The sequence below is a fragment of the Pelophylax lessonae genome, assembly GCF_965119305.1.
Source record: "Pelophylax lessonae genome assembly, chromosome: 5".
Lineage (NCBI taxonomy): Eukaryota > Metazoa > Chordata > Amphibia > Anura > Ranidae > Pelophylax > Pelophylax lessonae.
Genome location: NC_138772.1, coordinates 393,360,985 through 393,384,314, shown reverse-complemented (window position 1 = coordinate 393,384,314; position 23,330 = coordinate 393,360,985). Strand labels below are relative to the sequence as shown.

The 23,330-nt window shown below is 49.6% G+C and overlaps 1 protein-coding gene across 1 annotated transcript in view; it reads left to right on the top strand.

Annotated features, from left to right (window-relative positions):
* SMCHD1 (structural maintenance of chromosomes flexible hinge domain containing 1) overlaps positions 1-23,330 on the top strand; it is a 1,054,086-nt gene that overhangs the window by 517,980 nt on the left and 512,776 nt on the right. Inside the window, exons 19-20 of the mRNA XM_082259552.1 lie at positions 9,553-9,630; positions 9,726-9,845. Of these exons, the coding sequence (XP_082115678.1) occupies positions 9,553-9,630; positions 9,726-9,845 (198 nt within the window). The remainder of the gene's footprint in view (positions 1-9,552; positions 9,631-9,725; positions 9,846-23,330) is intronic.

Sequence of the window (23,330 nt, the reverse complement as noted above, 5' to 3'; positions counted from 1 at the left end):
CCGCTCTCGTCTCTGCGGGCGTGCATGAGATGTCTGGGATTGATGGTCTCGGCCTTCGAGGCGATTCCCTTCGCCCAGTTTCACACGCGGGGTCTCCAAGCGGAGATCCTGTCCATGTGGGAGGGGCGACCTCAATCTCTGGATCTTCAAATCTCGTTGAGTCATCGCACCAGAAGAGACCTTCTGTGGTGGCTCCAGCCCCCGATGGTTTCCGGGGGCAAGTCGTTTCGTCCTATCTCGTGGACGGTGATCACCACGGATGCCAGCCTGTCGGGCTGGGGTGGTGTTCTGGGCGTTCTGTCCGCCCGAGTCCTCCCTTCCGATCAACATTCTGGAATTGCGTGCGATAAATCTCTTTCTTCTTCGCTGGACGGACCGGCTGCAGGGCTGCCCGGTTCGGGTGCAGACGGACAATGCCACGGCGGTGGCCTACATCAACCACCAAGGGGGCACCAGGAGTGCCCGAGCGGCTCGAGAAGTGGCCGACATTCTGACTTGGGCCGAGACTCATGTCCCGGCGATAACGGCGGTGCACATTCCGGGGGTGGAGAACTGGCAGGCGGACTATCTGAGTCGCCAGACCCTGGATCAGGGGGAATGGTCTCTCCACCCGGCTGTCTTCCAGATAATGTGCGCGAAGTGGGGTCTTCCAGATGTGGACCTGTTCGCGTCTCGTCTCAACAACAAGGTGAGAAGGTTCGTGGCAAGGACGCGCGACCCTCAGGCAGACGCGTCGGACGCGTTAGTGGCCCCGTGGCATCAGTACAAGCTGATGTACGCGTTTCCACCGATTCAGTTGCTGTCCAGGTTCCTTCGCAGGTTACACTCGGAACGCAGCACGGTGATTCTTGTGGCACCGGACTGGCCTCGCCGGTCCTGGTACGCAGACCTCGTGAATCTGGCGGTCGACGCCCCGTGGCGTCTGCCTCTTCGAGACGATCTCCTGTCTCAAGGACCGATATACCATCCTGCTTTACAGTCGCTGGCTTTGACGGCCTGGCTGTTGAGACCGAGGTCCTGAAGGAGCAGGGTCTCTCCCCGGAGGTCGTTCATACCTTGATCAACGCGAGGAAGTCTTCCTCTGGGAAGGTTTACTACCGTACTTGGAAGGCCTATTTTGCCTGGTGTGAGTCCAGGGGGTTTTCACCCCGCACGTACTCGGTTTCCCGAGTGCTGTCCTTCCTTCAAACAGGTGTCGATCAGCGTTTGGCGCTGGCTACGATAAAGGGTCAGGTGTCTGCGCTGGCCGTTCTGTTTCAACGTCCCGTGGCTTCCAACTCCTTGGTTGGCACTTTTGTTCAGGGAGTGCGGCATCTGGTTCCTCCTAGGAGGGATCCTCTGCCCCCTTGGGACTTGAATCTCGTTTTATCTGTGTTACAATGTGCTCCTTTTGAACAGATCAGGGAGATCTCGTTGTCTATGTTGTCCAAAAAGGTCGCCTTTTTGGTTGCGATCACTTTGGCTCGCAGAGTGTCGGAGCTGGCGGCTTTGTCCTGCAAGTCTCCGTATCTGGTTGTTCATTTGGATAAGGTGGTCTTGCGACCTAATCCTTCTTTTCTTCCGAAGCGAGTTTCGGAATTCCATCTTAATGAGGATATTGTCTTGCCTTCGCTGTGCGCGAAGCCTAAACATCCAAAGGAGGTGAGTCTACATTCTTTGGATGTTGTTCGGGCGATAAGGGTTTACCTTAAATCGACTGAGTCTTTTCGAAAGACGGACTGTTTGTTTGTTCTTCCAGAGGGTCCTCGGAAGGGCATGGCGGTGTCGGCCTCTACCATCGCCAAATGGATCAGGCAGACCATTGAACAGGCATATGCTTTGCAGGGGAAGGTTCCCCCTGTGCCTGTGAAGGCGCACTCTACTAGATCTCTGAGTACGTCTTGGGCCTGTCGTCATGGGGCTTCTGTAGCCCAGGTGTGTAAGGCGGCGACCTGGTCGACCGTGCACACTTTCACAAAATTCTACAAGGTAGATGTTCAGGCATCGGCGGATGCTTCCTTTGGCCGCAAGGTTCTTAGTGCGGCAGTTCCCTAGGGTCCCTTGTTGGGACCTCTGGCTGTTGGGATAGGTTTTTCTCCCCTGGTTCTTTGTTTTTTCCTGGGTTGTTGCTCCTGTTGAGCAATTTTTTTTTTCCTGTTGCCCAGCTGGTTTCCTTCCTTTGGTAAGGTTCCTTTCTTTGATGCGGAGACTGCGTTGCCTTACGGCGCGGATGCGTTTCCCACCCCTCATGTTTGCACTGCTTTGGGACGTCCCCATTGTGACAAATATGAAGAGGCGGCGACTGTCGGAGGACGTAAGAGAAAACGGAATTTTTGTAAAATCTTACCTGTAAAATTCCTTTCTCTGAGTCCTCCGACAGTCGCCGCCCCCGCCCCTCTTTTGGGGTTTGGTTGTATACTCTACTGCTATTCCACTGAAACTGAGATATGGTTGCAGGAAGTAGGAGGGTATTGACTGAGGGGACCACCCCTTGAGGGTGGGATATGTTAAAAGCTTTAATGTTAACATATTCTGTTGCCTAGCTACTCCTTCGGAGCAAAGTCTAATACCCCCATTGTGACGAATATGAAGAGGCGGCGACTGTCGGAGGACTCAGAGAAAGGAATTTTACAGGTAAGATTTTACAAAAATTCAGTTTTTGTCAGATGGACCCCCAGCCTGCCATAGAGCGTTCAGCCGTGGTTCGTCCTGTCACTATGAACCACCCATCCCTGCTCGCAGCAGGGATGCAGCCGTGAGGTGGCTACCTCACTGGACTCATCTGCGATAATGCAGTGAAATGTCCCTGGCTAACGGCCTTCCCTGTCAGATGAGGACAGCGGCTTTCCGTTATGAGAGGCTCCCCACGCCATCTGGCACAGGTAAGTGCTTCTGTGTGGGGCCTCTGTGTGGGGTGGCAGTCCTGTGTTGCTGTGTGTCCCCCATGTCTGTGCCGGTGTGAGCCTCCCTGTTTGGTGATCTCTGTGGGATATTTTTTGCACATACAATGCTGTATGTGCATGAGAGGCTCCCCATGCCATCTGGCACAGGTAAGTGCTTCTGTGTGGGGCCTCTGTGTGGGGTGGCAGTCCTGTGTTGCTGTGTGTCCCCCATGTCTGTGCCGGTGTGAGCCTCCCTGTTTGGTGATCTCTGTGGGATATTTTTTGCACATACAATGCTGTGTGTTGGTGGGAGCCCCTTTCCCTGTGTCACTTCAAGGGCCAGGGTAACCAGAAGAAGCCCTGGGGACGGGCAAGCAGAAGTCGGGCAATGCCGGCTCGGCGGGTCAGTCCGCCACCGCCTGAAGGGACGCCCTCACCCAATTCCGGGGTGGGGGGACGTTTGCGCGGTTTCCTCCAACCTTGGCTGCTCCAGGTTTCGGACAGGTGGGTTCAGGAAATCATTCGATCAGGATACAAGATCGAATTCCTTTACCGGCCAGGGAACAGATTTTTTGCCTCAAATCTTAATTTGCCTCCTGGGCGTCTGCAGGATCTGCACCAAGCGGGACCTTCTTGTGCAGGGGGTGATAGTCCCGGTGCCTCATCGGGACAGGTTTCGAGGATTTTATTCAAATTTGTTCACTGTGCCCAGGAAGGAGGGCAAAGTACGTCCAATTCTGGACCTGAAAGCGCTGAACCGCTTCGTGCGAGTTCGGAAGTTTCGGATGGAGTCTCTCCGTTCGGTGGTGGCCTCCCTGAGTCCAGGGGAATTCCTGGCCTTGATAGATCTGAATGATGCGTATCTGCACATCCCCATTTTCGAGGGTCACCAGAGGTACCTTCGGTTTGCTATCGCAGAGGACCACTATCAGTTTGTGGCGTTAGCTTTCGGTCTCGCTTCGGCTCCAAGGGTTTTTACCAAGGTGCTGGCGCCGGTTCTGGGCCTGTTGAGGGCACAGGGCATTGCGGTCTTGGGGTACCTAGACGATCTTCTTCTGAGATAGAGTGTCAGCCAAGACCTTCTGCGCGATCTGTCCATCACGGTGCAGACGCTACAAGAGTTCGGTTGGACTATCAACGTTCAGAAGTCGACGTTGTCTCCATCGGTTCGTCTTCCCTATCTGGGAATGGTCCTTGGCTCTGCTCAGGCGAAGGTGTTCTTGCCGGAGGACAAGCTCCGGACCTTACAGGCCGCAGTCAGGTCCCTCAGGGACAATTCGTCCTCGTCACTCAGGACCTGTATGCGAGGCCTGGGGTTGATGGTTTCGGCCTTCGAGGCGATACCCTTTGCTCAGTTTCACACGCGGGCTCTCCAAGCGGAGATCCTTGCCAGGTGGGACAGACTCCCTCAGTCCCTGGATCTTAGTGTCTCATTGAGTCGTCAGACCAGACTGGCTCTTCTGTGGTGGCTCCAGTCCCCGACGGTGTCGGAGGGCAAGTCCTTCAGTCCGTTGTTGTGGACGGTGATTACCACGGACGCCAGCCTCTCGGGCTGGGGTGGAGTCCTGGGCAGCCTGTCTGCCCAGGGCACTTGGTCGGAGGAGGAGTCCTCCCTTCCAATAAATGTACTGGAATTGAGAGCGATAAAACTCTGTCTCTTCCAATGGTCGGACCATCTTCGGGGCCGTCCTGTTCTGGTACAGACAGACAATGCTACCGCGGTGGCTTACATCAACCACCAAGGGGGCACCAGGAGTGCCCGGGCGGCCCGGGAGGTGACCGACATTTTGTCTTGGGCCGGGACTAATGTCCCGGCGATTTCAGCAGTTCACATTCCGGGTGTGGAGAATTGGCAGGCCGACTAGCTGAGCCGCCAGACCCTGGACCAGGGGGAATGGTCCCTACACCCGGAGGTCTTCCAAATGCTGTGTGCGAAGTGGGGATCCCCGGACATGAATCTGTTTGCATCTCGTCTAAACCAAAAGGTCTAAACCAGAAAGCAAGCTACTCACTAGGGGGGGAACCTCTGGGTGAGTCTAGGATGGAAAGGGACCTGGGGGTACTGGTAGACAACAGGCTTGGAAGTGGCATGCAATGCCAAGCCGCTGCAAGCAAAGCCAACAGAATACTGGGTTGTATAAAAAAGGGGATTCACTCCAGAAATAAAGAGATTATTCTTCCACTCTACAAGACTCTGGTCCGGCCACATCTGGAGTATGCTGTCCAGTTCTGGGCACCGGTCCTCAGGAAGGATGTGCTGGAACTGGAGAAAGTCCAGAGAAGGGCAACAAAAATAATTAGGGGAATGGAGGACATCGGCTATGAGGAAAGACTACAAGCACTGAACCTATTCTCTCTGGAGAAGAGACGCTTGAGGGGGGATATGATATCAATGTACAAATACTGTACTGGCGACCCTAGCATAAGGAACAAACTATTTAGAGTAAGGGAATACAATAAGACACGTGGCCACTCACTAAAACTAGAGGAAAGGCGGTTTAACCTTAAAGTGCGTAAGGGGTTCTTCACTGTAAGAGCGGTAAGGATGTGGAATTCTCTTCCGCAAGCAGTCGTATCAGCGGGGAGCATTGATAGTTTCAAAAAACTATTGGATGGACACCTTAAAGACCACAACATACAGGGGTATACAATGTACGGTTAAAAGCAAACACACACACATAGGTTGAACTGGATGGACTTGTGTCTTTTTTCAGCCTCACTAACTATGTAACTATGTAAGGTGGAAAGGTTCGTGGCAAGAACGCGCGATCCTCTGGCAGACGCCTCGGATGCGTTGGTGGCCCCTTGGCATCAGTATCATCTGATGTATGCCTTTCCTCCTATTCAGTTGGTGTCCAGGTTCCTCCGCAGGTTTGCCTCGGAACCGCACCCGGTGATTCTGGTGGCGCCGGACTGGCCACGCCGGTCCTGGTACGCCGACGTTGTTTACCTGGCAGTGGCGCCTCCGTGGCGGCTACCACTGCAGGAAGATCTCCTGTCACAGGGTCCGATCTTCCATCCGTCTTTACAGTCGCTGGCTTTAACGGCCTGGCTGTTGAGACCCAGGTCTTAAGGGATAGGGGTCTCTCCCCTGAGGTTATCCCTACCCTTGTTAAGGCTAGGAAATCCTCTTCTGGTAAGATCTATTACCAGACCTGGAAGGCTTATTTCGCCTGGTGTGAATCCAGGGGGTTTTCCCCTCGCTCGTACTCGGTGTCGCGAGTGTTGGCCTTCCTCCAGTCTGGGGTGGACTGGCGCTGGCCACAATCAAGGGCCAGGTGTCCGCACTGGATATTTTTTTCCAACGCCCTGTGGCGTCTCATTCCCTGGTTCGCACCTTCATTCAAGGTGTGCGACATTTGGCTCCTCCCAGGAGGGAGCCTTTACCTCCATGGGACTTGAACTTGGTTCTGTCCGTATTAACGTGTTCTCCCTTTGAAAACATCCGGGAGATATCGTTGCCTCTGCTGTCTAAGAAGGTTGCCTTTTTAGTGGCGATCACTTCGGCTCGCAGAGTATCGGAGTTGGCGGCATTGTCTTGCCGCTCTCCTTACTTAGTTATTCACAAGGATAAGTTGGTCTTGCGACCACACCCGTCTTTTCTTCCTAAGGTGGTCTCTGAGTTCCACCTTAATGAGGAAATTGTCCTGCCTTCGCTTTGTACGAAGCCTAAGCATCCCAAGGAGGTTGCATTGCATTCCTTGGATGTTGTCCAGGCGATCAGGGTTTACCTGTCGTCTATTGAATCCTTTCGGAAGACGGATTCCCTCTTTGTCCTTCCTGAGGGACCTCGGAAGGGCATGGCTGCATCCGCAGCGACTATTGCCAAATGGATCAGACAGACCATTGAACAGGCTTATGCCTTGAAGGAACGGGTTCCACCCTTGCCTGTTAAGGCGCACTCTACCAGAGCAGTGAGTGCGTCTTGGGCCTATTGGCATCGTGCCTTGGTGGCGCAGGTGTGCAAAGCTGCGACTTGGTCGTCGGTGCACACTTTTTCCAAATTCTACAAGGTAGACTTTCTGGCATCGGATTATGCCTCCTTTGGCCGCAAGGTTCTCAGTGCGGCAGTGCCATGAAGAACCCTTGTTTTTTCTCTGGGTCCCTGGCTGTTGGTGTTTGCTTTCCTGGGCTGTTGCTCCTGTTGAGCATTGTTTTCTGTTGCCCAGAAGGTTCTCTTACTGTGCGTGTAAGATTCCTTTCTCTGATGGGGTACTGCGTTGCCTTTTCTACGGTTGCGTCTCCCACCCCTCATGTCTACACTGCTTTGGGACATCCCAATAGTGATGACTTAGAGGTGGCGGCGACTGTCGGAGGACGTAAGAGAAAACTGAATTTTTGTAAAATCTTACCTGTAAAATTCCTTTCTCTGAGTCCTCCGACAGTCGCCGCCCCCGCCCCTCTTTTGGGGTTGTTGTCTATTACCTACTGCTATGCTACCAAACTGAGTTGGGTGTGGTCACTGCAGGGGGGTATTGACCTAGTGGGACAGCCCCCATGGGTGTGTATATGCAAATGCCTTTGTTCTTTTGACTAATTCTTATGCCTAGCTACTCCTGCGGAGCGGAAGTCAATACCCAATAGTGATGACTTAGAGGTGGCGGCGACTGTCAGAGGACATTTTACAGGTAAGATTTTACAAAATTCCGTTATTTGTGTTTTTTATGTATGTTTCTGTTACATATACTGGTGCTGCATCGTTGCATGATATTGTACGTTTTTAGGTTTGGGTATATCAAACTTTATTTGCCAGCAGCTACATGTGTTATCACAGTGCAGATTCATTAAAATATGTTTATTAACCACTTTACCTCCAGAAGAGTTACCCTCCTTCCTGACCAGGTCATTTTTTGCAATACGGCATTGCGATAATTTAATTAACAGTTGTGCGGTCGTGCGACACTGTACCCCAAATACAATTTGCCCTTTTTTTCCCACAAATAGAGCTTTCTTTTGGTGGTATTTGATCACCTATGCATTTTATTTTTTTGCACTAGAAACACAGAATGACTGACAATTTTGGGAAAAAATATATTTTTTTTTTTTTTTTACTTTCTGCTCTAAAACATATCCAATAAAAAAAAAAAAACTAAAAAAAATCTAATTTCTTCCCCAATTTAGGCCAATATGTATTATGCTATATATTTTTGTAAAAAAAAAAAAAAATCCCAATAAGCTTATGTTGATTGGTTTGCGCAATAGCGTCTTCAAACTATGGGACATTTTTTTTTTTTTAATTTTTCCATTTTTTTTTACTAGTAATGGCAGCGAATCCTAGCGGGACTGCAATATTGTGGCGAACAAATCGGACACCTAACTGACACTTTTGACATTGACACCTTCACTGTACTAATTACACTGGTAGGGAAGGGGTTAACAGGGGTGATCAAAGGGTTAACTGTGTGCCTAGCTAATATTTCAGCATAGTGGGGAAGGTGCTTTTACTAGTGGAATTAAATAATTGTTTTTTTTGCTTTATAGAAACACAGAATCCATGTCTTCCTTACTGACAGACTGACAATCTGCCTTGTTTACATAGCGTGACGCGCTGTGTGAAATCACTGCGGAAGCAAGCCGCCTGCGGCACACATGCTCGCGCCCGATACCCTGATGTGCAGGATCACATATATATACACGTGTATGTATATATATATATATATATACGTGATCCTGCACAGCGCGGCCCCCTGTAGCAGTAAATCTGTGGTTAAAAGACTGCGTTTGATAATGGCAATATCACCAGGTAAAGATACATGCCTGAAAAAAGAAACCTAATGCAACCACCACATCAAGGATTGTTAAGCTTGACAAGCAACTCCACTTTTGTTGAGAAAAGAAAAAACATTTCCCTCTGGGTAATCAATGTACCTTGCAGGGAGTTTAAAAAACTTTGTTTCAGTTTCCTACCTTTTTTTTTATTCTGAAGGAATAGTTCTTTGTGTCAATGTGCAGAGTGAATCTGTATGGAAGTGGTTTTATAATTATCAATCGGCTGCAGCACCTGCAGGACTCTACTAAGGAAAGTTGCAGGGTCTGCATCCCTTTAGACGCGATTTCCCTTGGTGAGAGTATCTCACCAAAAAATAAATTTATGTTTCAGGGGATGCTCAAAATCTGATTTGTATCTTGGTGCAGACTTCTGGGGAAATCCGTAAGCCAATCACACAAGCAGGGAAGACATTTCTGCGGGGTATTCTCTACACCATCTCTGTACAGAAAGTCTCCAGGTAGCCATTTTGCATTGCATTTTACAGAAATATACAGCACTGCAAATTGAAAGGGAAAGGTCATTTTTAATAACATTCAATTACAATATGATTTGTTTCGCAATTATATATGCTATATATATATATATATATATATATATATATATATATATATATATATCTAATATATTACTTTTTTTTTCTTTACTTTTTTACCTGTCAATTTTTTTCCCGCAAAAGTCAATTTACCTTTTAAATATATAAAGTTTAGATACTTCAAAAATGTTGGATGTTGTAGTTATTTGATATTTGAGGGGAATGTGTATAAAGCACTGTGTATTACGTTCTGTGAATTAAAGATGGATAGACAGTATTTTTTGTATTTTAAACATCCTGGCCAAAGTCAGTTTATTGGGCCATGTCCGCTTTACCCATAAATTCTCTCTGTCATTTAGGTCACTTTATTTATATCTTGTATATTACAGCACCAAGTGGGGATAAAGAAGTAATTTCGCATATCAGTCAGCATGGTGGAAAGTGGCCCTACTGGTTTAAAAAAATGGGTAATTGTTTTTAACATCCATATTTTTTTGTATTTGATTGATCATACAGTTTTTCTTCATACAAGGGATTTTTATATGCAATGTATTTCTTTTAGAGAACATAATAAAGCTTGGTGTGTATACACTGAAACTACAAGTTGTAATAAATGAAAGTAATGCTGACAAGTATGCAGGGAAAACGCTTCCATGTAAAAAGATTACCTTTAAGATTGTGGGTGAGTATGTTTTACCATTTAAAAAAAAAAAAAAAAAAATGTTAATAGATTAGGCCTACGTTACATCAATTCCTCCATTCTTTTCAAATATGCATTGCGCTTTTGTGACCAAAATCAAATAAGCTTGCCAAAACCCTACATTTCATGTTTTCATCTGTGCTATGCAAGTTTTAAATAGTCAAATAGAACATGCTTTTAAGAGAGATTGTTTGCATCAGAGATGCTTTAGTTTGTATTCGCGCTTATGTGGGTGAACTATCCAAGTGCAGCAGAATATCAAAATACAAAGCAAGTGCAGAAATAAATAAAATTATAGAATCCATATCAAGTTTCAAACCACCCCTGGGAAGCACAGTGATAATTGTCCTTTCTGCTGCATCAGACTAATTGAATTTGGCTTCTTGTTTAGTGCATTTTTTTTAGTTTATGGGTAGTTTAACCATTTCTGGACCGCCCGCCATGTATTTATGTTGCTACTTTGACATTAAATACCGGAGGTGTAGCAGCAGATAGCTGCCATAAACCAGGTATTTTCTTACATGGCCGGCAGTCGTCACATTAAAGTGGACCCAGCAGCGGATTCACCATGGGATCACTTTTATGGGCGGCGGGAGAAGTACCCGCTCCCCTTTCAGACGCTTCCCGGACCTCTTCCTTGCTTACCGGAGCCGTCGGTAGCGGGGAAAATTATCCGATCTTCTTGCCTGATGGGCAGGAAGTTGAGTGAGGGCAAGATGGCCTCCAATCGACTCTATGCCCTTGGAGGACCGGAGTAACGTCAAACTTCACTCCTGCCCAACGGCCTTAAAGGGACATTTTTATTTTTTTAATACTTTATTGCTTTTAAGTGTAAATTTGAGACCTGAGATCTTTTTGACCCCGGATCTCACATTAAAGAGGACCTTTCCTGCTTATTTCTATTACAAGGGATGTTTACATTCCTTGTAAAAGTAATAAAAGTGATCCAAAAATGTTTTTTCTCTTACGTCCTCCGACAGTCGCCGCCTCTTCATATTCGTCACATATGGGGTATTAGACTTTGCTCCGAAGGAGTAGCTAGGCAACAGAATATGTTAACAATAAAGCTTTAACATATCCCACCCTCAAGGGGTGGTCCCCTCAGTCAATACCCTCCTACTTCCTGCAACCATATCTCAGTTTTAATGTCTAGCTTGTCAGGAGTGGCTGGCTCTCTCTGTGCTGGGACTTTTTGTCCCAGACTCTTTCTTCTTTTTAATATTTTGTTTGAGTTTTCTCTCTACCTTTACTTAGCTGTTATTTTTGTCAGCATTAGTTAGTTCTTCGGACGAAGAGGATCATGCGGACTGGGTCTCGGGCTGATCCCCCTGGTCGCAGGTCGTAGGTCAGTGGCTTCCCAGTCTGCCATCGAGCGTTCAGCCAGGTAACGCTCCTGGCACAGTGAACGACCCATCCCTGTTCGGTGCAGGGATGATTGGTGAGGTGGCTACCTCACTGGACGCTGTGCGGTTTCTTAACCCCCATTATGTGCGTCTTGAATTGCGACTCTCCCTGCCTCATGTGCAGCGGCTTGTTCGCCTGTGCGGGTTCCCCACGCCATGTGAGGTAAGTGTATTTCTGTGGGGACCTGTCTGTCTGGGGGGGTCTCAGTCTGGGACTGTGTAACCTGCCTTTAATCACACTGCTTGTCTCCCTATCTCTCGGCTGCATGCTGTGGGCTGCAAGGGGGGGGGGGGGGGGAGCTGTATGACACTGTGTGTGTCAGGCTGGGCAGTGTGAGGAGCTGTGTGCTGTGGGGCATGTTTTTTCTTGACATGTTTGGGCATATACAGCGATCGCTGCGGCGATCTAACATGTATCCTTATATTGGGATGTAATGTGTGTGTTTTTTATGCACTGTGGAGCGGCGTTTTCGGCGCCAAACGACGCCATTTTACCGGCGCCCGCTCCGGCCGCATGGTTTACATGCACGGCGGCCATTTTCTTGTAGCCTCCATAGGCTTACATAGAGCGCCCTGGCAGCATCACTTCCTCTCTCCTGGAACACCGATCGAGGCAGCAGCAGCAGCGGGGTCTCCTCAGGTTTTATCCTTCTGTTCTTGTTATCCATTGCCTGTACTCAGTTTGTATATTCCCTGTGGGGGTCTCATTGTGCCTGAGTGTGGTGCGGTGGGCTGCGCTTGCCGCGCTTGCTAAAAGGGGGCAGTTAACCCTTGGTTGTCTGGCATTACAGGGGCAATGGATTCTCAGGAGGGCAAGTTTCCTACAGTATTGGTGGAAAGCCAGGGGACCGCTGTTTCCCCCCCAGGGGGGGATTTAGCCACTATTGTGGCTGGCCTTGCTGCCCAGGTGCAAATGTTGGTGGCTGCTCAATCTACAAAACGGCCCAGAGTTGCTCTGTCCTCTGATTCTGAGGGTGAAGGTGATGGGGCTGTTCTGGCAGGGACCCCCCTATCGGGGTCCCGCTCCTCTCTTGATCTAGTGGGGTCTGAGGTGGAGGCTGAAGTTGAGGGGGTTGATAATTCTCCCCCTGGCTCGCCTGAAGAGCTTGCAATCATGGATGAGTTGATTGCTTCCATTAAGCAGACGCTACGTTTGCAGGACGAAGTGTGTCCCCCCGCTGCTTTGGCGGCTTATGGGACGCAGAGGAAACGCAGGACGCCGCAGGTTTTTCCCTGCAATGCTGATTTTCAGCGCGCTGTTAAGGATCAATGGCGCGATCTGCGCAAGCCTTTTGCGGTACCAAGTAAATTCAAGCTGCGTTATCCTTTCTCGCCTGCCACTGATGAACGGTGGTGTGTGCCTCCGCCAGTGGATCATGCAATTGCGGTTTTGAACAAAGCCACTGCGATTCCTGCAGAGGGTTCCCCTGTTTTCCGTGATGCCACGGATAGGAGACTGGAGTCTCTTGCCCGTCATACTTATTCTGTTATGGGCTCTATGCTTAAGGCTCTGTTTGCTTCTCTCATGGCGGCCCAGGCGATCGCAAGTTGGACGCAGATGCTTAGGCGCGTCCTAGTGGCCGATTCGGCCTCGGCGGCGACCCTGGATATGGTGGATCAGATCCACCAGGGTGTCATGTATCTGTGTTATGCGGACCTGGACCTGATTCCGTTGGCTGCACGTGTGCACAGCGTGGCGGTGTTGTCTCGCCGCCTGGTTTGGTTAAAATGTTGGTCGGTGGACCAATCTTCACGTAAGACCTTAGCCAATCTACCTTATGATGGGTCTCGCCTTTTTGGGGAGTCCCTGGATGTGTTGATTAAGGGGATCACCGGGGGTAAGAGCACTCTCTTGCCCCATTTCCCCAAGGCTAAGGGGGCTTCTGGGAAGAAGCATGCTAATTTTCGGCCCCCTCAGAGGTCCTTTCGTGCCTTTCGGCCGCACTACAAGGGCAAACCGTTCAAAGGCCAAGGCTCTCAGAAGAAGCCCTGGTCTGGGAAACAGAAGTCCGGCCAATCCGGACCTGCTGCCCATAACAGTTCGGCCTGAAGGGGCGCCCTCACCCAGTTTTGGGGTGGGGGGACGCTTGCTCGGTTTTCTTCAGCCCTGGTTGGCCCGTGTGCGGGACAGATGGGTTCTGGAAATCGTTCGATCTGGTTACAAGATCGAGTTTCTCTCTCGGCCGGAAAGCAGATTTTTTCCCTCAAATCTTCAACTGTCTCCAGAGCGCCTGCGGGATCTGCACCTGGCGGTGCGGGACCTGAGGGCTCAGGGAGTGGTGGTTCCGGTGCCTCATCGGGACAGATTTCGGGGGTTTTATTCCAATCTGTTCACCGTGCCCAGGAAGGAGGGCAAGGTTCGTCCGATTCTGGACTTGAAGGCTCTGAACCGCTCTGTGCGGGTTCGCAAGTTCCGCATGGAATCCCTGCGCTCGGTGGTGGCTGCCCTGGTTCCGGGGGAATTCATGGCCTCCATCGATTTGAAGGATGCGTACCTTCACATCCCCATGTTCGAGGGTCATCAGAGATACCTTCGATTTGCCATTACGGAGGATCACTACCAGTTCGTGGCGTTGCCCTTTGGTCTCGCCTCGGCTCCGCGGGTCTTCACCAAGGTGCTTGCACCGGTTCTGGCATTATTGAGGGCCCAGGGCATTTCTGTCCTGGGGTATCTGGACGACATTCTGGTTCGGTCTGTGACCAGACAGGGTCTGGAGAAGGACCTGTCTGTCACAATGCAAACTCTGCAGGAGTTTGGTTGGACGATAAATGTTCCAAAGTCGACACTGAGTCCGTCGGTTCGTCTCCCCTATCTGGGAATGATACTGGACTCGGTGCAGGCGAAGGTCTTCCTGCCGGAAGACAAACTCAGGACTCTTCAGGAGGAAGTCAGGTCCCTCAGGGACGTTCCACACTCGTCTCTGCGGACGTGTATGAGATGTCTGGGATTGATGGTCTCGGCCTTCGAGGCGATTCCTTTCGCGCAGTTTCACACACGGGGTCTCCAAGCGGAGGTCCTGTCCAAGTGGGACGGGCGACCTCAATCTCTGGATCTTCAGATCTCGTTGAGTCATCGCACCAGGGAAAACCTTCTGTGGTGGCTCCAGTCCCCGTTGGTGTCCGGGGGCAAGTCGTTTCGTCCGATCTCGTGGACGGATGCCAGCCTGTCGGGCTGGGGTGGTGTTCTGGGCGTTCTGTCCGCCCAGGGGACCTGGTCGGAGGGGGAGTCTTCCCTCCCGATCAACATTCTGGAATTGCGTGCGATAAGGCTCTGTCTTCATCGCTGGACGGACCGGCTGCAGGGCTGCCCGGTTCGGGTGCAGACGGACAATGCCACGGCGGTGGCCTACATCAACCACCAAGGGGGCACCAGGAGTGCCCGAGTGGCTTGAGAAGTGGCCGACATTCTGTCTTGGGCCGAGACTCATGTCCCGGCGATAACGGCGGTTCACATTCCGGGAGTGGAGAACTGGCAGGCGGACTATCTGAGTCGCCAGACCCTGGATCAGGGGGAATGGTCTCTCCACCCGGCTGTCTTCCAGATGTTGTGCGCGAAGTGGGGTCTTCCAGATGTGGACCTGTTCGCGTCTCGCCTCAACTACAAGGTGAAGAGGTTCGTGGCAAGGACGCGCGACCCTCGGGCAGACGCGTCGGACGCGTTAGTGGCCCCGTGGCATCAGTACAGGCTGATGTACTCGTTTCCACCGATTCAGTTGCTGTCCAGGTTCCTTCGCAGGTTACACTCGGAACGCAGCACGGTGATTCTTGTGGCACCGGACTGGCCTCGCCGGTCCTGGTACGCAGACCTCGTGAATCTGGCGGTCGACGCCCCTTGGCGTCTGCCTCTTCGAGACGATCTACTGTCTCAAGGACCGATTTACCATCCTGCTTTACAGTCGCTGGCTTTGACGGCCTGGCTGTTGAGACCGAGGTCCTGAAGGAGAAGGGTCTCTCTCCAGAGGTCGTTCATACTTTGATCAACGCGAGGAAGTCTTCCTCGGGGAAGGTTTATTACCGTACTTGGAAGGCCTATTTTGCCTGGTGTGAGTCCAGGGGGTTTTCACCCCGCACGTACTCGGTTTCCCGTGTGCTGTCTTTTCTTCAGACGGGTGTCGATCAGCGTTTGGCGCTGGCTACGATAAAGGGTCAGGTGTCTGCGCTGGCCGTTCTGTTTCAACGTCCCGTGGCTTCCAACTCCTTGGTTGGCACTTTTATTCAGGGTGTGCGGCATCTGGTTCCTCCTAGGAGGGATCCTTTGCCCCCTTGGGACTTGAATCTCGTTCTATCTGTGTTACAACGTGCTCCTTTTGAACAGATCAGGGAGCTCTCGTTGTCTATGTTGTCCAAAAAGGTCGCCTTTTTGGTGGCGATCACTTCGGCTCGCAGAGTGTCGGAACTGGCGGCTTTGTCCTGCAAGTCTCCGTACCTGGTTGTTCATTTGGATAAGGTGGTCTTGCGACCTAATCCTTCTTTTCTGCCGAAACGAGTTTCGGAATTCCATCTTAACGAGGATATTGTTTTGCCTTCGTTGTGCACGAAGCCTAAGCATCCAAAGGAGGTGAGATTGCACTCTCTGGATGTTGTTCGGGCGATAAGGGTTTACCTTAAATCGACTGAGTCTTTTCGTAAGACGGACTCCTTGTTTGTTCTTCCAGAGGGTCCTCGGAAGGGCATGGCGGCTTCGGCCTCTACCATCGCCAAATGGATCAGGCAGACCATTGAACAGGCCTATGCCTTGCAGGGGAAGGTTCCCCTTGTGCCTGTGCAGGTGCACTCTACTAGATCTCTGAGTACGTCTTGGGCCTGCCGTCATGGGGCTTCTGTAGCCCAGGTGTGTAAGGCGGCGACTTGGTCGACCGTGCACACTTTCACAAAATTCTACAAAGTAGATGTTCAGGCATCGGCGGATGCTTCCTTTGGCCGCAAGGTTCTCAGTGCGGCTGTTCCATAGGGTCCCTTGTTGGGGACTCCTGGCTGTTGGGATAGTTTTTTGTATCCCCTGGTTTTTTTGTCTTTTCCTGGGTTGTTGCTCCTGTTGAGCACTTATTTTTGCTGTTGCCCAGCTGGTTTCCTTCCTTTGGTAAGGTTCCTTTCTTTGATGTGGAGACTGCGTTGCCTTTCGGCGCGGATGCGTTTCCCACCCCTCATGTTTGCACTGCTTTGGGACGTCCCCATATGTGACGAATATGAAGAGGCGGCGACTGTCGGAGGACGTAAGAGAAAACGGAATTTTTGTAAAATCTTACCTGTAAAATTCCTTTCTCTGAGTCCTCCGACAGTCGCCGCCCCCGCCCCTCTTTTGGGGTTTGAATGTATACTCTACTGCTATTCCACTAAAACTGAGATATGGTTGCAGGAAGTAGGAGGGTATTGACTGAGGGGACCACCCCTTGAGGGTGGGATATGTTAAAGCTTTATTGTTAACATATTCTGTTGCCTAGCTACTCCTTCGGAGCAAAGTCTAATACCCCATATGTGACGAATATGAAGAGGCGGCGACTGTCGGAGGACTCAGAGAAAGGAATTTTACAGGTAAGATTTTACAAAAATTCCGTTTTTTTTTTTTATAGGGACAGTGTAAAAATAAAAAGTAAAATAAATAAGAAAAAAATAAATAAAGCACCCCGTCCCTCTGAGCTCGTGTGCAGCAGCGAATGCATACGCAAGTCACGCTCACATACTGTATGTAAACGGTATTCAAACCACACGTGAAGTATCGCTGCAATCGTTAGAGCGAGAGCAATAATTCTAGCACTAGACCTCCTCTGTAACTCTAAATGGGTAACCTGCAGAAATGTTTAAAGCAACGCCTATGGAGATTTTGAAGTACCAAAGTTGGTTGCCATTCCACGAGCGTGCAATTTTGAAGCATGACATGTTAGTTATTAATTTACTCGGCGTAACATTATCATTCACATTATAGAAACAAATTGAGCTAACAATACTGTTTTTTTCATTTAAAAATTGTGTTTGTAAGACCTCTGCGCAAGTACGGTGTGACGTAAAGTATTGCAACAATCTCCATTTTATTCTCTAGGGTCTCTGCAAAAAAAAAAACATGTAATGTTCGGAGGTTCTAAGTAATTTTCTAGCAAAAAAATACTGATTTTAACTTGTAAACAAGAAGTGTCAGAAATAGGCCTTGTTCTTAACCACTTCAATACCGGGTGATTTCCGCTCCTACATGTAAAAATCATAATTGTTTTGCTCGAAAATTACTCGGAACCCCCAAACATTATATTTATATTTTTTTTAGCAGAGACCCTAGGGAATAAAATGGTGGCCATTGCAACTTTTTATGTCACGTGGTATTTGCGCAGAAATTTTTCAAACGCGTTTTTTTTGGGGGGGAAAAAACGGTTTTGTGAATAAAAAAAAAAAAAAAAAATAACACTAAAGTTAGCCCAATGTTTTTGTATAATGTGAAAGATGATGTTACACTGAGTGAATGGATACCTAATGACGCCAAGCTTTGGTACTTAATAATCTCTATAGTCGACGCTTTACAAATTTTTACAGGTTATCAGTTTAGAGTTACAGTGGAGGTCTTGAGCGGGAATTGTTGCTCTTGCTCTAACGTTCGCGGTGATACCTCACATGTATGGATTGAACGTTGTTTACATATGTGGCCGCGACGTACGCATGCGTTCGCTTCTGCGTGCGAGCTAACTGGGATGAGGGCACTTTTTTTTTTTGTATTGTTTCATTTATTTTTTTTTTTATTTTTACACTTTCCCTTTAATTTTTTTTTTTGATCACTTTTATTCCTATTAAAAGGAATGTAAACATCCCTTGTAATATGATTACTGAATGGCAGGTCCTCTTTATAGGGAGATCTGGGGTCAATAAGACCTCAGATCTCGCCTACAGGCTAGAAAGCCTGAAAAAAAAAAAAAACGATCTCAGCCAGCTGAATGCCGAGACCTCGGCAGTATGAAACTGCCAGGCCGGGCGCGACGTGAGTCATAGAGACTGCCGGGGACCATCTGGTCCTCGCAGTCTCTATGGTACACTTCCGCACCGGACGGCGGCGGGAAGGCGGTGGGAGTGGGGGGGGGGGGTGTCTCGGGGGGTGTGTCCCCTCCCGCCGCCTGTAAGAACGATTAAGTGAAATCGGCTGAAGAAAGAAATGATATCTGAAAAATGCCTGCAGCTGCAGGCATCATTCAGATATCCCCACTTAAACCCCATGGCGTCGTATGACGTCCAACCAGGGGAGGTGTTTAGGTGGTTAAATGATCTCCTTCTGGAAAGTATTTTTTCCTGCAGGAGTAATCGCAAAGCAAGGGAGGCCGATAGGAGCCGCAGCCATTCCTCAAAGTTTGTATGTTCAGCAGCTACCTGCAGGTAGAGGCATACAGTGAGGGAAAAAAAGTATTGGATACTCTGCTGATTTTGTACGTTTGGCCACTGACAAAGAAATGATCAGTCTATAATTTTAATGGTAGGTTTATTTTAACAGTGAGAGACAGAATAACAATAAAAAAAATCCAGAAAAACACATTTCAAAAAGTTATAAATTGATTTGCTTTTTAATGAGTGAAATAAGTATTTGACCCTTTAACAAACCATGACTTAGTACTTGGGGGCAAAACCCTTTTTGGCAATCAGAGGTCAGACGCTTCTTGTAGTTGGCCACCAGGTTTGTAAACTTCTCATGAGGGATTTTGTCCCACTCCTCTTTGCTGATCCTCTCCAAGTCATTAATGTTTTGAGGCAGACATTTGGTAACTCGAACCTTCAGCTCCCTCCACATATTTTCTATGGGATTAAGGTCTGGAGACTGGCTAGCCCACTCCAGGACCTTAATTGCTTCTACTTGAGCCACTCCTTTGTTGCCTTGGCCATGTGTTTTGGGTCATTATCGTGCTGGAATACTCATCCACGACCCTTTTTCAATGCCCTGTATGAGGGAAGGAGGTTCTCGCCTGTGATTTGAGGGCACATGGGCCGTCTATCGTCCCTTTGATGCAGTAAGGTTGTCTTGTCCCCTTAGCAGGAAAACACCACCAAAAGCATAATGTTTCCACCTACATGTTGGAGGGGGGGTGGTATTCTTAGGGTCATAGGCAGCATTTCTTCTCCTCCAAACACGGTGAGTTGAATTGATGCCAAAGAGCTTGATTTTGGTCTCATCTGACCAAAACACTTTCACCCAGTTCTCCTCATTCGCAAACTTCAGACGGGCCTGCAAACTTCAGATGGGCCTGTACATGTGCATTCTTGAGCAGGGGGACCTTGTAGGCACTGCAGGATTTCAGTCCTTCACGGCATAGTGTGTTACCAACTGTTTTCTGAGTGACTATAGTCCCAGCTGCCTTGAGATTTATTGACAGGGTTCTCTTGTGTAGTTCTGGGCTGATTCCTCACCATTCTCAGGATTATTGAAACTCCATGACATAAGATCTTGCATGGAGCCCCAGACTGAGGGAGATTGACAATTATTTTGAGTTTCCTCTATTTGTGAATAATCGCACCAACTAAAAGACCCCAATCCCTCCTTTCCCTCTAAAACTATTCAAAATGCCAAAATAAGCGTTTTTGAATGCTGCCACTTTTTTTAAAATCGGTGCCATTGGCAGCCGAGTTAACTGGAAGTGCTTGCTTCCGGGTTACTTCATCGGAGACCCGATCAAAGCTGAATCCGGTATCCGGGACTCTGACCAGCCGGCTGGTCGTTAGGGTCTCCATGTGGGAGGGGAGACCCGGGTGGGAGTGTGGGAACATCCCCTCTATGCTCCTTGTTATAACAACTGAGTGGCTGCTGAGCCGCATCGTGGTTATCACCAGAAAGCCGACCGTCAACTCTAAAAAACGGTTTCCGGGATTCCTCTAGCTGCAGGCCTCACCCCGGTACTACCACTTCTTCAAGCTGACGTACAGGTACCTCGGTTTGCGGGATGTGGTGAGAGCGCTCCTAATCTCAGCTCGTTGCCTGTATTGAAGACACCTGGGAGACAGAAATCTTGTTTATTGATAAGGGATCAAATACTTATTTCACTCATTTAAAATGCAAATCAATTTATAACTTTTTTGAAATGCGTTTTTCTGGATATTTTATTTTGTTGTTCTGTTTCTCACTGTTAAAATAAACCTACCATTAAAATTATAGACTGATCATTTCTTTGTCAGTGGGCAAACATATCAGCAGGGGATCAAATACTTTTTCTCTTACGTCCTCTGACAGTCGCCGCCCACTTATACAGTCTTCACAAATGGGTATTGACCTCTTATCCACAGGAGCAAGCTAGGCATAAGACTTGTTAAAACAAAGCAATTTACATAGACACACCTGTAGGGGGCTGTCCCTTTGGTCCAATACCCCCCTGCTATCAGCCTTCCCAACTCAGTTTGTCTTCTGCCAAGTTAGGAGTAAGATAGGCTTCCCTGTGCTGGGGCTACATGTCTCAGCCTTTCTTCTGTTTTATTTCTTTTATTTGCTGCAAAAGTGTTTTCTTTGCACTACTAGCTTTTTATTTGTCTGCTCTTAGTTAGTCGGATATTCGGAAGACTACAGCGTTGCGGAGCTGGGAACCGGACTGGTCGTCCTGGTACTCCAGGACAGAGGATCTTATGGAATCCCAGCCCGCCATCAAGCGTTTAGCGGCTATGAGTGCGCCCTGGCCTAGCAATCGACCTGCCCCTGTCCTCAGGGGCATCAGCCTGCGAGGTGGCTACCTCTCCGAGATGCCTCAACATGCGGTGCTTTGATCGTGCGATGCATTCTATTTCGGCTGCCCCCCCCCCCCGCCGTCTGGGGTGGGGGGTTCCCGCGCTATTGAGGCGCCCCACACCATATGGAGCGGTAAGTAACTTCTGTGTGGGGCTTCTGTTTGGGGATCACAGTCTGCTGATGTCTGTGCTCTCCCCTCATGTCTTTGTCCGGGGCTCGCATCCCTCCTGGTCCCTGCGTGGGCCTCTTGGCGCATGTATCGCCGTGGAGGGGGTCTGTGGGTGTCCCTATCCCTGTCCACTTGTCAGTGTGTTTGGGGGTGCAGACATGGCGGTGCGGACCGCTGCGGTGCAAAAAAACGCAGGTCCGCCATTTTGGGTGTGGGCAGCTGCTCTGGCACTTTCTGCAGCTCTCTATGTAGTGTTTTTTAACGCCTTCGGGCACCATCTTGTGTGTGGCAAGGTGTTCTCCTTTGCACATGTTCGGCATCCATTTTCCCGGAGCCTCCCATTCAGATGCATTGGCAACCATTTTCTCTTAGACAGCTTACTGTTCAGATGACATCACTTCCCTTCCTGTATGCAGAGATCGTTTCCAGCAGCCTGGTAACACTTCTGGGGGTTCTTTTTGCTGGTTTTGGGGAATATTCTTCTGTTTTCAGTGTTTTTCCATCTCAGGGGGGTACCTTAGTGTGATCCTTATTGCAGTGCATTGCGGTGGGTCGCTGCGATCGCGTCTTAAAGGGCCAACGACAGTGATATTCTCATGGACTCCCAGGACTGCAAATTCCCCCCAGCCTTGGTGAGTGATTCAGGTACTCCTGAATCTTCACCTTCCCTTGCTGCTGCACTTGCGACTTTAGCGTCCCAGGTGGATTTGTTGATGTCAGAACGGGATTCTAGGAAACGAGCCAGGGCTTCATTGTCCTCTGATTCTGAGTCTGATATGGTTGCCCTTGACAGTTTACCCCCTGAGGGGTCTCAGTCCTTGGATTCTGATATGGAGGTGGAGGAGGAGGATGATCCTTCTCCTGAAACGGCAAAAGAACGCGCTGCTGTGTCTTCGCTTATTGCTTCTGTTAAAGAGACACTACGTTTAGAGGATGAGCCTAACCCACCGGGTAAGCAGTCTTCCTATGGAACTCGCAGAACCCGAAAAGCGGCACAGGTGTTTCCTTGTCCCGTTGAGTTTCACGAAACGGTGAACGAACAATGGCGTAATTTGTGGTACCAAAACGGTTTCAGTTCCGTTACCCTTTCGCCTCTCCTACGGATTCGCGATGGACCGTGTCCCCTAAAGTGGATCACACGGTGTCCAGGTTAAACAAGGCCACTCTCATGGGCTCAGAGGATTCTCCAGTCTTCCGGGACCCTACGGATAGGCGGGTGGAATCTCTTACTCGCCACACGTATATGGTGGCGGGTTCCTTACTGAAGCCCATCTTCGCCTCTGTTATGGTCTCTCAGGCTGTGGCTGATTGGGCCCAGGTGCTCAAACACACTCTGGAGGCGGATTCCGCACCTCCACCTACTGTGGCAATGGTGGAGCAGATGCGTCTGGCGGTTTTGTACCTGTGTGACGCAGCTTTGGATGAGGCTACTCTAGCAGCACGGCTGTCTGGCGTCACAGTGCTGCTCCATCATTTAATGTGGCTGAAGAGCTGGTCGGCTGACCAGTCTTCCAATAAGACGGTGTCTGACATCCCTTATGTGGGGAATCGTCTTTTTGGGGAATCCCTGAACGAGTTGGTTAAGGGGGTCACTGTGGGTAAGAGCACTCTGCTGCCCCAGAATCCCAAGGGTAAGTCCTTCCGCAGTAAGCGGGGACTTCCTTTAAACCACATCAGGGGCCCTTTTGTGCCTTTAAGGCACAGGGCAAGGGGAAACCCTTTAACGGCCAGGGTGGTCAGAGGAAGCCCTGGGCGGGCAAGCAAAAATCCAACCACGCCGGCCCGGCTGGTCCTTCCGCCTCTGCCTGAAGGGACACCCTCACCCGTTACAGAGGTGGGGGGACGTCTGCGTGGTTTCCTAGAACCTTATTTGCTCCAGGTTCCGGACGGGTGGGTTCAGGAAATCATTTGATCGGGATACAAGATCGAATTCCTTTCTCGGCCAGCGGACAGATTCTTTCCCTCAAATCTTCATTTGACCCCAGATCGGTTGCACGATCTTCATCGGGCAGTTCAGGATCTCCTCGCCCAAGGGGTGGTCGTCCCGGTGCCTCATCGGGACAGGTTTCAGAGTTTTTATTCAAATCTGTTTACTGTGCCCAGGAAGGAGGCCAAGGTACGTCCAGTTCTGGACTTGAAAGCTCTGAACCGCTTCGTGCGGGTTCAGAAGTTCCGCATGGAATCCCTCCGTTCGGTGGTGGCCACCTTAAGTCCGGGAGATT